Source organism: Dama dama, chromosome 16, assembly GCF_033118175.1.
Source record: "Dama dama isolate Ldn47 chromosome 16, ASM3311817v1, whole genome shotgun sequence".
Lineage (NCBI taxonomy): Eukaryota > Metazoa > Chordata > Mammalia > Artiodactyla > Cervidae > Dama > Dama dama.
The window spans coordinates 24167842-24183831 of NC_083696.1; the positions used below are offsets into that span (position 1 = coordinate 24167842).

At 40.5% G+C, this 15990-nt stretch overlaps 1 protein-coding gene across 1 annotated transcript in view; it reads right to left on the reverse strand.

The window, feature by feature from the left end:
- Positions 1-329: 329 nt before the first annotated feature.
- Positions 330-15990, reverse strand: part of DIRAS2 (DIRAS family GTPase 2) — a 36088-nt gene continuing 20427 nt past the window's right edge. Inside the window, exon 2 of the mRNA XM_061163575.1 lies at positions 330-2935. Within this exon, the coding sequence (XP_061019558.1) occupies positions 2300-2899 (600 nt within the window). The 5' untranslated portion in view covers positions 2900-2935 and the 3' untranslated portion in view covers positions 330-2299. The remainder of the gene's footprint in view (positions 2936-15990) is intronic.

The window sequence follows — 15990 nt, forward strand, 5'->3', positions numbered from 1 at the left end:
TCAGATTTTCAATAATTACAAGCTTCTCACATTGATAAAGTTGTAAACACTTAAAAATGTAGACATTGCCTTGAGAGGGCTAAATGAATTTCTAACTTGGATCAGGAGCAATGTGGCAGTCATGGGAAGCCTGCAAACTGGGAGCCTTGTAGACAGGACAGCTCATGGCAGACATCACATTTGACCATTAGCTGAACCCACCTAAGATCTCTATAGTTCATTCTGGCCATGAAGTCCCATTTTTTTTTCCCACTTAACCCAAATCTAAATTACAAATGGATGGCATCTCTCTGAGAATGGAAATAGAAAAAAAAAAAAGGGGGGGGGGGGAGGCGGACAAGTTGAAAAGCAAATGTTCTAGAAAATTCAACAATGAGATCTCACTGTGAAGGTTGTGAAACAGTCACGTGGAACAGGAGCCCAGCAGAAGGTATGGCTGTTAGGACTTGGAGAGGGACTTGGTTCTGGACCAGGAGTTCTGGGTTTCCCTGATCCCCACTGGCAGCCAGGCCAGCCATCTCTACCCTCCCTGCCCAAGTTGTATTCTAGGAGGCCAGAGTGGTGGGCAGACCATGGAGCCAATGGCTTGCAAAGTGCCTCCTACAAACTAAATACATCACAAAGATGAGTTATTAGCAGAGCAGAGGGGATGAGAGGAAGGCAAAAAAATTAAACCAAAAGGGGGAATTTAGGATCTGTTGAGAGCACAGAGCTGCCCAGAAGTGGCCACAGCAGGAGGGGCAGGAAAAACAGAAAGTGCAGGAGAGAGTGGCATCCATAAAGGTCCTGAATTTGACCACTCAGTACCAGCTAACACCGCTGCCCAGCAGACTGGAAGCATCCCTGCACAAGCCTGAGGGCAGCACTCACTCTGCCTGCCAGGCAGGCGACAGGAAGGTGTTCTGCAAGGGAACATTGCAGAGGAAGCCAGAGTGGGATGCAGACTGGAACCAAGAGGAACACTTACAGGCTCTGTCAGTGGGAATTTCCAGGAAGCAGCTCCAAAGCAGCCTTGAAGAATGCTTGAAGATGCCAGCAGAAGAATTAGCTGAGTAGGCTGTGCCCTGCCAGTGACAGAGGCCTGCCCGACCTGTCTCCAGCCAGCATGCAGCAACCAGCAGTGGTGTAAGGATGCAGATGAGATTGTTTCGAGTGAACCCAGCATTGGCCAGCTCTTAGAAGACAATTTCTAAAGGAACATGCACCATAATCGATTACTTGAACTCATTTTCCAGGAATATACTTGTTAGAGATAATCATCAAAAACACGGTGAACAACTTCTGTCTCAAAGTGTTTCAATAAGGTGCAAAGTATGGCACAAACGTGTCCCTGTCTGTTAGAAAATGAATGTGCTTCTGGTCTTCAGAGGGCCTTTATTGTCTGTTACTCAGTTGGAGATAGAGCAAGTTATTGAAAAAAAGATCATGTTGGAGGACAAAAAATGTCTAAAAAATAGCTACTTTGATTGGTTTTATTTAAAATCTAAGGGCTGGAAGAGTTATACCCCTCATGGGTCAAAGGAAGGAAACTTCTCATTTCTAAAACTCTCAAAATATCACACACAAAAGTATTATTGTGATGTTTCAGTTGTCACAATATCCTCACACAAACGTTTCAAATGGAAATTGAAGAATTTCTGACAGTGGCACATTCTTAGTGAATTCACCATTGTATGTGAAAAGAAATACTCTAAAAGGTTGAAATGATACCTGCTAATAACTAGGTTAGTGAGGACATCCCCTCAGAGTGGCAAGGCTCACAGGTCAGCTGTATTATTTTGAATTCAGTTAAAGAACCATAGAAGGGAACAACTTTGGCCTGGTCTTCTCGCCTCCTCCTGCCCGTCCCATCCCCCAGGGATGTCACAGGCTTCGGAGCAGAGGGGACGCCTGGTCTGGGGGGTGGTGGCTGCAGCTCTGGGTTAATGTGCTCTCACGTGTATCCAGATGGTACCTCCTGCTGTCAGCAGAGCACACTCTCCTTCGGCAGACAGGAGCCTTCCTGCCTCCTGAGGGCCAAGGATGCCTCCAGAAATGGCTGATGTCCCTTTGGGTTCCCTGCGATGCCGAGCGTGTTGGTTTTCATTTTAAGCATCCGTCAGATTCCCTGATTCTGGAGAGGGGGTGCTTATCGGTGGTGGTGTGAAATGCCCTCTGAGGACAGTTGGGCACGTCTCAGTCAAAATGCACTATTTAACACGTGGGCGTCTGACATGCTACCCTGACGACGGGGGGTGTCACGTGGGACGGGGAGGGGCGGAGAGGGGAAACACAACCGTTGCTCCCACGGGAGGGCAGTTCACATCACCACGCACTTTCCCTTGAGCTTCTCTTTCCTTTTCTGCTGCTTGCTCTTTTTCCCGTCGATTTGGAGGCTCACGGTCCTGCGCTTCTCCAGGTTGAGCAGCTCCTGGAAGAGCTCCTTCACATTGAGGTTGAGCTTGGCCGAGGTCTCCATGAAGGCGCACTTCCACTTGCGGGCCAGCACCTCGGCCTCGCTGCTCTCCACTTCGCGGTTCGGGCTCTCGTCACACTTGTTCCCCACCAGCATGATGGGGATGCTCTCCACGTCCCCTTTGATCTCGCAGATCTGTTCATAGATGGGCTTGAGCTCCTCCAGAGACTGCCGGCTGGTGATGGAGTAGACCAGGATGAAGGCGTGCCCTTTGGAGATGGATAGCCGCTGCATGGCCGGGAACTGGTGACTGCCCGTGGTGTCCGTGATCTGCAGGGTGCAGATGCTCTTGTCACAGCTGATGACCTGCCTGTACGTGTCTTCCACGGTGGGGATGTAGCTCTCCCGAAACGTGCCTTTCACAAACCTCAAGACGAGAGAGCTCTTGCCAACACCACCTGCGCCGAACACGGCCACCCGGTAATCATTGCTCTGCTCCGGCATGTTGCTTGCAGGCTCCAACGATTAACTAGGAAGCACCTACCAAAGGAACCAGATGTTTGAGAGAATTAGTAAAAGAAAACCTAGGAAAAGACTGCTTTACCCTCTGTGGATAGCCTAAAGGAAAAAAAAAAAAAAAAATAAGTGGTATTATTTGCTTTCACTTTTTCTACATAATTCAAATTTCATTTTAAAATTCTCTAATTCTAAATCCAATTATAGTTAACCCTCAGTTTTCAACAGGGCTGTTGATCTACTGAGTGGCTAAGTGGAGTCAGTCTGTTCCTCCTTATTGGACCATGGTTCTGAGCAGCTTTGCTCTCACATCACCCAGCACCCAGGGAAAAGATGCAAAGTCAGTCCAAGGGAGGAAGAACCCAGGAAAGGTAATGCAGACTTGGAAATTAGCCAATCCTCAACACACACACACAATCACAGCAGATCTTTACTGTTTAACCTAAAGTTCTATATGAACACTCAATATACCGGTCATAATACATAATTTTTATAAGTACAGAGAGGGAGCTAAAGGGGAGCAGAATGCAACTAATATTTAGACAATTTAGACAATGAGTTTATATTAACTCATGAAATCCTCACCACCCTGCAGAACTGGTGTCATTATCCCCTGCAAAATGAACCTGAAAACACAAAAGGAACAGGGGAATGTAATGTCCCTGATTTCACACAGCCAGTGAGGTGAGCTGTTGCTCAGTTGTGTCCAACTCTTTGTGACCCCATGGACTACAGCATGCCAGGCTTCCTTGTCCTTCACCTCCCAGAGCTTGCTCAAACTCATGTCCGTTGAGTCAGTGATGTCATCCAACCATCTCATCCTTTATCACCCTCTTCTCTTCCTGCCCTCAATCTTTCCCAGCACCAGGGTCTTTTCTAAGTGAAGTGAGACAGGGATGCAAACTGACGTGTCTCTCTCTGTCCCACAGGCTGCTGGAGTCACAGGGGGCCTGAGTGTGAACTCTCATTAAGCACCGAGTATTGACAGTTAACTAAGAAGCTAGGAGGGGTCCTTTCATTAATCACAATTAAAATGACTATGGATGCTTTATTTTTAAGAATGATAAGCATTACTAAGGTAATAGTATAAACCACTATTAATGGTCATTAAAATGGAGTAGAATGGGGTTTCCCTTCAATACAAATACCATCTCTTTCCTGACATATAGATTATTAAATATCTTTCATACTACCCCTTTTTTGGTAAGAAATGACATAAAAACATCCAAAAAATAGAGAATCAAGCAATATCCAACATTTTTAAAGTGAAGTAGACAAGCAATATGGTAATGGGAAACATGGAACCCATTTTCTCTAGGCAACATTTGCTGACATTCACTTTTCACTTTCACTTTTTTTGTAGTAACTGAGGGACAATAATAAAAGGCATTCCTCAAAATCATTTTCAGAGACCAGTAAAAATTAGATATAATTAGCCATGGAAGAAAATGGGTGTGTGCAGCAAATGTCTACTAGCAGACAGATCAGGTCAATTCCCAGGACAGTGACATCTCATCTCATGATTTCTTTCTGAGTTCGCTATGTACATTGGCCTGTGAATATGCTCAGTTAAATAGTCAGCTGTTCTTGTATGCACTTTGGAACCCTTAACCTATCAAATACATATGTATGTACACACACAACAGAATCTCTTTGCTATATACCTGAAACTAACACAGCATTGTAAATTAACTGTACTTCAAGTTTTTAAATGGTTACAACTTTTTAAGAAAAGAACAAAGTGAACCCAGAGAAAGAAAAAAGAAAGACTAGAGTAGAAATTAATAAAGAATAGAGAACTAATAGAAAACAATTAATAGAACCAAAATTTGGTTCTTTGAAAATACAAACAATAATAATTTTTCTATTAGGTTGAAGGAAAAAAAGACTCAAATTATTAAAATCATGAATGAAAGAAAAAACACTACAGATCTTACAGAAATAAAGGTTATAAGGGCATGACCAACTCCAAGCTGACATGTTAGATAACTGCGATGAAACAGATGCAAACTACTCAAGCTGACTCAAGAAGAAATGAAAAGTCTGAATAAAAACATAATGGGATAATAATCAAAATGTTATTTACAAAGAAAATGCCCAGGTCCAGACAGCTTCACTGGTGAATTCCAGCAAAAAAATTAATACCAATTCATTACAAAATCTTCCAAAGAAGTTAATGGGAGAGAATACTTCTTAATCTTTAAGAATCCAATATTACCCTAATACCAACACTAGAAAAAGATGTCACAAGAAAAACAGAGACCACTGTCTCTTATGAATATAAATATAAAAATGAACAAAATAGTAGCAAGTTGAATCTATCAATATACAGAAAAGACATATAAGCATATAACCAAGTAGAAATTATGCCAGCAATATAAAATTAATTTTATACACACACATACACACACACGGGCTTCCAGGTGGCACTAGTGGTAAAGAATCTGCCTGCCAATGCAAGAGACTCAGGAAACTCGGGTTCGATTCCTGGGTTGGGAAGATACCCTGGAGGAGGAAATGGCACCCAACTTCAGTATTCCTGCTGGGAGAATCTTATGGACAGAGGAGCCTGGTGGGCTATAGTCCATAGGGTTGCAAAGAGTCTGACATGACTGAGCATCTGAGTACATACACATATATACATAAACATATACATGTGTGTGTATGTGTGTAATATGTATGTATATATAACATAACAGAATATATCAATGAAAGACAAAATCCACGATACCTCAGTAGATACAAAAAACTGACAACATTCAGCACTCAATTATGTTAAAATAAAAACACTTAAAGGAAAAGTGTAGTCACTGAATCATATCTGACTCTGTAACCCCATGGACTGCAGTCTCTGTCCATGGAATTCTCCAGGCAAGAACACTGGAGTGGATTGCCATTTCCTTCTCCAGGGGATCTTCCCAACCCAGGGATAGAATCTGGGTCTCATCCATTGCAAGCAGATTCTTTACCTTAAACCAGCAATAAAAGTGAACTTCCTCAACTAAATAATGGGCATAAAATGAACAATACCAAACTAACACAATACTTCATGGTAAAAGACTGAATGACTTCTCACTAAGATCAGGAAAAAGAGCATTCACTTTTATAGTTTCTACTCAACATGTTACTAGAGGTTTTAGCCATGATAATTAGGTAAGAAAATGAAATAAAAGGCATTCAGACCGGGAAGGAATGAAGCAAAACTCTCTCTACTGCAGGTGGCATGACTTTGTATTCAGTTCAATTTAGTCGCTCAGTCGTGTCTGACTCTTTGCGACCCCATGAATCGCAGCACGCCAGGCCTCCCTGTCCATCACCAACTCCCAGAGTTTACTCAAATGCATGCCCATCGAGTCGGTGATGCCATCCAGCCATCTCATCCTCTGTAGCCCCCTTCTCCTCCTGCCCCCAATCCCTCCCAGCATCAGCGTCTTTTCCAATGAGTCAGCTCTTCGCATGAGGTGGCCAAAGTATTGAAGTTTCAGCTTCAGCATCAGTCCTTCCAATGAACACCCAGGACTTATCTCCTCTAGGATGGACTAGTTGGATCTCCTTGCAGTCCAAGGGACTCTCAAGAGTCTTCTCCAACACCACAGTTCAAAAACATCAATTTTTTGGCATTCAGATTTCTTCACAGTCCAACTTGCACATCCATACATGACCACTGGAAAAACCATAGCCTTGACTAGACGGACCTTTGTTGGCAAAGTAATGTCTCTGCTTTTTAATATGCTGTCTAGGTTGCTCGTAACTTTCCTTCCAAGGAGTAAATGTCTTTTAATTTCATGGCTGCAATCACCATCTGCAGTGATTTTGGAGCCCAAAAAAATAAAGTCTGACACTGTTTCCACTGTCTTCCCCTTATTTCCCATGAGGTGATAGGACCAGATGCCATGATCTTAGTTTTCTGAATGTTGAGCTTTAAGCCAACTTTTTCACTCTCCTCTTTCACTTTCATCAAGAGGCTTTTTAGTTTCTCTTCACTTTCTGCCATAAGGGTGGTATCATCTGCATATCTGAGGTTATTGATATTTCTCCCGGCAATCTTGATTCCAGCTTGTGCTTCTTCCAGTGTTTCTCATGATGTACTCTGCATATAAGTTAAATAAAGCAGGGTGACAATATACAGCCTTGACGGACCCCTTTTCCTATTTGGAACCAGTCTGCTGTTCCATGTCCAGTTATAACTGTTGCTTCCTGACCTGCATAGAGGTTTCTCAAGAGGCAGGTCAGGTGGTCTGGTATGCCCATCTCTTTCAGAATCCTCCACAGTTTATTGTGATCCACAGAGTCAAAGGCTTTGGCATAGTCAATAAAGCAGAAATAGATGTTTTTCTGGAAATCTCTTGTTTTTTCGATGATCCAGCAGATGTTGGCAATTTGATCGCTGGTTCCTCTGCCTTTTCTAAAACCAGCTTGAACATCTGGAAGTTCTCGGTTCATGTATTACTGAAGCCTGGCTTGGAGAATTTTGAGCATTACTTTACTAGCATGTGAGATGAGTGCAATTGTGCGGTAGTTTGAGCATTCTTTGGGATTGCCTTTCTTAGAGATTAGAATGAAAACGGACCTTTTCCAGTCCTGTGGCAACTGCTGAGTTTTCCAAATTTGCTGGTGTATTGAGTGTAGCACTTTCACAGCATCATCCTTCAGGATTTGAAATCGCTCAACTGGAATTCCATCACATCCACTAGCTTTGTTCATAGTGATGCTTTCTAAGGCCCACTTGACTTCACATTCCAGGATGTCTGGCTCTAGGTCAGTGATCACACCATTGTGATTATCTGCGTCGTGAAGATCTTTTTTGTACAGTTCTTCTGTGTATTCTTTGTATTAATAGATAGAAAATCCTAGGGAATCCACTTAAAACTATTAGAACTAATAAATTAGATCAACAAGTTTTTAGAATACAACACCTGTTTAAAAATAAACTATTTCTACATACTTGAAATAAACAATTTAAAGTTAAGAAACCAATTCCATTTACAATATCATCAACAAGAATAAGATGCCTGGGAATACTTTTAACAAAGAAGTAAGAAATGTACACCTTTGAAAATTATAAAATACTGATGAAGGAAACTGAAGATCTACATTATTGGAAAGATACACATGTTTATGTATCAGAAGACTTAATGTTGTTAAAACAACAATAGTCCCTTAAATCATCTACAAATTCAGTGCAATCCTTCAGAAAATTCCAACTGACTACATAAATTGACAAGCTGATCCCAATATCCACAGGAAAATTCAAGAGACCCAGAATACTGAACCATTGGTAACTGAAGAATAAAAAAGAAAAGGTTGGAGGACACACACTGTTTGATATCAAACCTATTACAAAGCTACAATAATCAAGACAGTGTGATATTGCAGAGGATAGCAAACAGATGAATGAAAAACTTCAGAGTCAAGAAATAAATTCTGACTTTTATAGTCAAATTATTTTTGACAAGGTTATCAAGAAAATTCAAGAAAGAATATCTTTTCAACAAATGGTGCTGAAACAACTGATATTCATATGCAAAAGAAAGAAGCCTCCCTTATAACATATATAAAAATTAAATCAAAATGGACCAAAGACCTAAAGGTAAGCCCCCAAACTAAAAATATCCTAAAAGAAAATACAGGCATAAGTTTATGATCTTTGATTTGGCATTGATTTCTTAGTGGTGATTCCAAAAACATGAACAAGATTTTTAAAAAAATAGGTAAATTTGATTTCATCAAAATCAAAAAGTCTGTATTTAAAGAACACTATTAAGAAAGTATAAGGCGACCCAGAAAACAGGGATAAAATTTCTACAAATCATATATCTGACAAGTGATTAATTCCACAGTATATAATAATTACCTGGCATTCAATAGCAACAACAACAAACTCACAAAAAATTAAAATGGACAAAGCATTTGAACCAACATTTCTCTAAAGAAGCTATTCTAGTGGACAATGAACACAAGAAAAGACACTCAACATTACTATTACTAGTCACTGTTGTTGTTGTTCAGTTGCAAGTCATGTCTGACTCTTTGTGACCCCATGGACTGCAGCATGCTTGGATTCCTTGTCCTTCACTATCTCCCTGAGTTTGCTCAAATGCATGTCCACTGAGTCAGTGATGCTACCTAAACATCTCACCCTCTCTTATCCTCTTCTCTTCCTCTGCCTTCAATTTTTCCCGGTATCAGGGTCTTTTCCAATGAGTTGGCTCTGACTCTTTGCATCAGGTGGCTTAAAGTATTGAAGCTTCAGCTTCAGCATCAGTCCTTCCAATGAATATTCAGAGTTGATTTCCTTTAGGAATGACTGATTTGATCTCCTTGCTGTCCAAAGGACTCTCAAAAATCTTCTCCAGAACCACAGTTTGAAAGCATCAATTCTTCAGCACTCAGCCTTCTTTACGATCCAACCCTCACATCTGTTCATGACTACTGGAAAAACCATGGCTTTGACTATATGGACCTTTGATGGTAAAGTGATTGTCTCTGCTTTTTAATACACTATCTAGGTTTGCCATAGCTTACCTTCCAAGGACTAAGTTTCTTTTAATTTCATGTGTTCAGTCAAATCCACAGTGATTTTGGAGCCCAAGAAAATAAAATCTGTCACTGCTTCCACATTTCCCCCTTCTATTTGCCATAAAGTGATGGGAAATGCAAATCAAAACCACAAGGTAGAGCACTTCACAGACACTTGGAAGACTTCAACAAAATTAAAAATTAAAAAAAAAAAGCCACAGAAAATAGCAAATGTTGACAATGATGTAGGGAAACTGGAACCACTGTGCTTTGCTGATCTGAATGTAAAGTAGTATAGCTGCTTTGGAAAGCAATCCATCACTTCCTTAAAAAAGTAAACAGAATTACCGTAAGACCCAGTGATTTCCCTAATCCTACACCCATGAGAAATGAAAACACAGCCACACAAATAATTGTATGTGAATGTTCTTAGCAACCTTACTTGTAGTAGTCAAAAAGCAGGAAAAAAATCCAAATGTTCACCATCTAATGAAAGCATAAGTAAAAATATGGTATATCCATACAATGAAGTATTATTTAGCAATAAAATGATATGAAGTATTGATAGGTGCTCTAGCAAGGATGAACCTTGAAAACATGATGTTAAATGAAAGAAGCCAATAACAAAAGACCACACATATTGTCTATTTATATGAAATATGCAGAATTGCAGATCTATAGACACAGAAAGGATATTTGTAATTGCCTAGGGATGGAGTGAGGTGGATGTTGGGGAAAACTGGGAAGAGACTGGACAGAGTTTCCTTTTGAGTGATGAAATGTTCTAAAACTGACTGTAGCAATGATTGGACAACCCTGTGAATGTACTAAAAACTACTAAGTTGCATACTTCAGTTGGATGAATTATATCTCAATAATGCTATAATTTTAAAAAAGACTGCATAGGATAACACTCTACTGTATATGATGATGATGTCTACTGATTCTGAAACTGATTCAGTGAATATCCTAAAGTTAATAGGCTCAGCTTTATTTGTAACAGCCAGATGATGGAAACAACACACATCTTCACAGTAGAAATGATAAGCAAAGAATGAAATATTCATACTATAGAAAGCAATATACTGAATTAATTTATCCATACAATAAGAAAAAGCTATGAAAAGAACAAAGAATAATACATGCAACAGCACGGTTGAATCTGACAGTTGAGATCTGCTAAGCAGCCTGCTGAGCGCTAGAGATGTTACATATTTTCGTTGGGCAGTGGTTACAAAGATGTTAACACCATACTGCTATAAGATAGTTATACAGGTTATTCTGAATGATTTCATTCTTTTAAGTTTATTACAGTGGGAGTTCCTTGGTGGTTCAGTGGTTATGAATGCAGGGGGTGCAGGTTTGATCCCTGGTCAGGAAGTTAAGATCCTACATGCCTCAAGGCCAAAAAGCCAAAAGATGTGGATATTGAATAATATTCCTCAAACTGAGAAGGAACTTTGAGATTAAGAAATGAAGCAGGCAACTCCATAAAGTACAATTATGAAGCTTATTGAAGGTAAATTACATATGGGGTGGATGAGGCAGACAGCAATCCAGAAGCATTCATAGCTGCACTCCACCCTGTTGAAAGGGCTACGGGGGAGTTTAAAGGGGCCAATGTGAAATATAGAATCTGACGACCAAGTGAGAAGCATGTTTTCATGCATTGGGAATCAATGGTTTTTCTTCCTGGAGGCTGGTTGGTGTGTCTGTGGGGGGGTGGGTGTCTCATGACCATCTGTGCCAGCAAAGGCATTCATTCCACTTTTCATGTCAGGTGAAGGCTAGGGTAAAAGTTGATAGGAAACATATTCAACTTGTAAGTATTCCTTGTGAGTTAGGCAGAAGGGTCAGGAAGATCACCTGGAGAAGGGAATGGCTACCCACTGCAGTACTCTTGCCTGGAGAATCCCATGGACAGAGGAGCCTGGTAGGCTACAGTCCATGGGTTAACAGAGTCGGACACAACTGAGCAGCTCACACTTTCACTCTCAGTTATAAAGAGAAGGAAAGGGGTAGGACTGAGAACTAAGATGGAGCTGACAACAAGGACTCAGTGTGGTTCAGCCACACAGAAGGAAATGAAGACCAGCAAAGTTTCCGTTAAGAGGCATAGGGGAGTGAAAGTCACTCTGCAGTGGGCATGAGAGTGATGGGAATTAATGAGGTGGTTGGAAAGAAAAGAAATACAGATTCTACCTAAGGAAATTCAGGGATTAAGGAAAGGAGAGGGATAATTGGCAAAGGCTAAGGTAAGGGTTAGACAAGTGCGGAAGAATATCTGTATGGGTCTGCTGCTGGGTATCCGATGGGACAAATCTGAAAGAAAACAGGAGCCACTGGGATTCAGGATGCACACACAGCCAGTTATTCTTCAAGGAGAGAAGGAAGGGCAGGTGACGGCAGAGGAAGCCCCGATTAAACCTGACCAGGCAAATCCCAACTGCTCCTGTTATCTCAGCTTAAAAACTTTAAAAACAAACAAATGAAAAATGATATAATGCATGTACTTGGTTAAAAAAAAATAAAAAGATTATAAAATACTCTTTTATCTACTCCTAGACCCCTTCCTTCAGCAGCTCTGGTCTCTAAGAATGGAAGCTCAATTGTTTCCTGGTGTTCACTTTTAAATTTTAAATAATGCATTCATTGCTTCAATAATAGATCTTAATGTCCTGAATTACTGATTTCGGACCATCTCTCTCTCTCTCTCTCTCTCTCTCTCTCTCTCTCTCTCTCTCTGTGTATGTAAAATTAGCACTATTATCTTCCTCCATTGCCTAATTGTATCACTTATGCTCTATTTTTAAAGCACATATCAGTATTTAAATTTTCCAGTTATAATATTTACAATTTGTTCCAAAATGTATATTGTCTTCTGTGGTTCTTCTTTAGGTTGTTTCTAAATGCTATTAATAAACAGCATTAAAAGGACATTGTAAAGATTTTTTACTGAGGAAGTAGACACAATTGGACCCACTGAGAGAAAGGTCATTTTCACCAAACTGCTGATTGCATAATTTTCTGTGTCAGAAACACTGGGGTCTTACTTTCCCAGCTTCCTGTTTGTTTCTTGCCTAAGTATTAATAATATAATTTTGTATTTCAACTTATCATCTTAGGATTTATTTTATACTTTGGTATAAACATTACTGATAATTTCTTTTAGATGACATTAAAATTTCTGAACTCACACCCTTTCACTTGATTGATTAAGTTCAAATTCTTTTTTCTTTTCAGACATTAAAAATCATTTAACTTTATCATCCAGGGTTGCTGGCACAAAATTCAAAGCCAGTATAATACTCTTTCCTTTGCAGGAAAGGTGTTTTCCCCTTCTCTTGGCAGAGTTAGGGTATTCTCTTTATTCTGGGAGTTATGACATTTCAGGATATATCTACAACTGCTTTGTAACTGTGGTGACTTTTTCCTGGGGTGGGGGGGGGGCGGTGCAGGGGGCTGGTGTGCAGCATGTAGCTGGTTAAAAACTTAACCCTTTCTGCAACTTGGGAAATTTTTCATTTGCTTTTTAAAATTACATCATCTTAATCCTTGCATTTTTTTTCTCTTTCTGAAGCTTCTGTTAGATGATGAACCAAGTGTACCTGTTCTTGATTTCTCTAAAATCTTTTCCTTTATATTGTAGATAAACCTTCTTGTACTCTGATTTTTTTCTTTCTCAGAGAAGCATTTTGTTGTCAGAAAAGGTGATACCAGGCAGAATTTCAGTAAGAATACTAATTGAGATTTGTTACTATTGTTCTTATCTGAGATTGCAGCCATGAAATTAAAAGATGCTTACTCCTTGGAAGGAAAGTTATGACCAACCTAGACAACATATTAAAAAGCAGACATTACTTTGTCAACAAAGGTCCATCTAGTCAAGGCTATGGTTTTTCCAGTGGTCATGTATGGATGTGAGAGTTGGACTATAAAAAAAGCTGCTGCTGCTAAGTTGCTTCAGTTGTGTCTGACTCCATGCGACCCCATAGACAGCAGACCACCAGGCTCCACCGTCCCTGGGATTCTCCAGGCAAGAACACTGGAGTGGGTTGCCATTTCCTTCTCCAATGCATGAAACTGAAAAGTGAAAGTGAAGTCGTTCAGTTGTGTCTGACTCTTTGTGACCCCGTGGACTGCAGCCTACCAGGCTCCCCTGACCATGGAATTCTCCAGGCAAGAGTACTGGAATAGATTGCCATTGCCTTCTCCATAAAGAAAGCTGAGTGCTGAACAATTGATGCTTTTGAAACTATGGTGTTGGAAAAGACTCTTGAGAGTCCCTTAGGCTGCAAGGAGATCCAACCAGTCCATCCTGAAGGAGATCAGTCCTGGGTGTTCATTGGAAGGACTGATGTTGAAGCTGAAACTCCAATACTTTGGCCACCTCATGCGAAGAGTTGACTCATTGGAAAAGACCCTGATGCTGGGAAAGATTGAAGGCAGGAGGAGAAGGGGACGACAGAGGATGAGATGATTGGATGGCATCCCTGACTCAATGGACATGGGTTTGGGTGGACTCTGGGAGTTGGTGGTGGACAACCAGGCGGTTGGCCTGGTGTGCTGCAGTTCATGGAGTCGTGACTGAGTGAGAGACTGAACTGAACTGAGATACTTTTGGTTTCGTTTCTTCATTATGATCCTTCTCTTTCACATGGTTGGTTTCACCAAATGTCTATTGGTCTCTTGTTGACCACTGATATACAGAAGAATCATATTGGCTGCAGAGGCGGCTGGACTGGGTTCTCTTGATGCACAGATCTGTTCACCCCAGCCTAGTCCCCAAATAGGAAGGCTATCTGGCATGACTTTACAGGCAACCTTCAGCTTTTCTTGAACTTGTTTAGGCTAAACTGTCTCTACAGTCTCTTATACTTCTAAAAAGCTTATACATAAACAGGAAATGAAGGAAAGAATCAAGAAAAGAGGGTATCCTTTCCATTGCAAAGTGTCATAAAATATAAACATGTGTGTTTTATAATAAAACTTTAAAAAGGGACATTTTAAATACTGACAGTCAAGTTAGAGGTTCAAAATTTTGGGGTCATAAGAAACACATATTTGGTCTTTATCCATGGTTCTTAGCTCACAGCTTCCCAAACTCTTTCCTGAGAGGTAAAAGCAGTGAGGGCATCTTTTATTACAGTATTTGTCCTCTTGTCCTTAGTTCCTAAAAACACTTCAGAACCATAAATATGTAATGAGTGTTTTATTATTCATAAAAAGCCCCTTTCCATCAACTGGGTTGATGCTAATAAGGTGACTTTTGGAAAGGATCTAAGACTAGAGTTTGGTTGCCAGGATAACTAAACAACCAAGAACAGAGGACTGGAAATTTAAGCCCCATCTCACACCTCTAGGAAGGAGAAGGGAAGGGGTGGGGGAAGCCTGTAGGTTGAATCAATCGCCAATGGCCAACTATTTAATCAATCATACCTCTGTAATGAGGGCTCTGCAAAAACTCAAAAGGACAGCATTAGGAGAGCTTCCAGGTAGGTTAACACATGGAGCCATGGGGAGAATTGTGAACCGGAGAGGGAATGAAACCTTCATGCCCTTTCCCCATACAGCTCTTTCATCTGGCTGTTCCCTTTATCATAAACCAGTAACCTAGTCAGTAAAACATTTTTCTGAGTTCTAGGAGTCACTCCAGCAGATTAAACAAACCCAAAACAGAGAACCTCTAATTTATAACCAGTTAGTCAGATGCACAGGTAACAACCTAGACTTGCAATTGGCATCTGAAGCAGAGGTCAGTCTTGTAGGTTATCCTGTGGAGTCTGATGCTCTCTATAGGTGATAGTGTCAGAAGTGAGTCAAATGGTAGGACATCCACCTGGTGTCTAGAGAATCACTGGACATGTGGGGAAACCTCCTCCACACTGTGACTGGGTGCAGAATTATCAGAGGCTTGTCCTCAGCCTACAGGGTCCAGGACTGTAGGGAAAATAGACTTTGATTTCCTGAGTCACAAGAGGTGCCCATTCATGGATCCTTTGGAAGACATGTTAGATTCACATGAATAAAATTTTTTAAAAAAAGAAACATCTCATGTAAAACCACCATCTTTATCTACATTATGCCCTGAATTAAGCCTGCTTCAAAAGAACATATAGTTGAATGGAGAGAAAAATCATAGATTACAAGAATTCAGCTGTCAGTTTTTGGAAAAGCCAGACAATTTAGTGTACTATCCTGCCAAAAATGTCCCATGAATAATCTGAGATCAAGGGCACTTGCATTTCTTGAAGTTTACACAGGCTGTCTCAGATCAATTTTTACCTTGGTTTTCCAAAATGCTTTCTCCTTGAGTAGATATGTCTTTATTACCATTTTAAACTTTATTAACCTTAGGCAAATTTCATATTTAAAGTTGGTACCTAAGAGCTTATGTTTAAAACTACTAGTAATAAAAAGTAAATGGGTCATTTAAGTAAAAGTAACTGGTTCCAAATAGGAAAAGGAATACGACAAGGCTGTATATTGTCACCCTGCTTATTTAACTTATATGCAGAGTACATCATGAGAAACGCTGGACTGGATGAAGCACAGGCTGG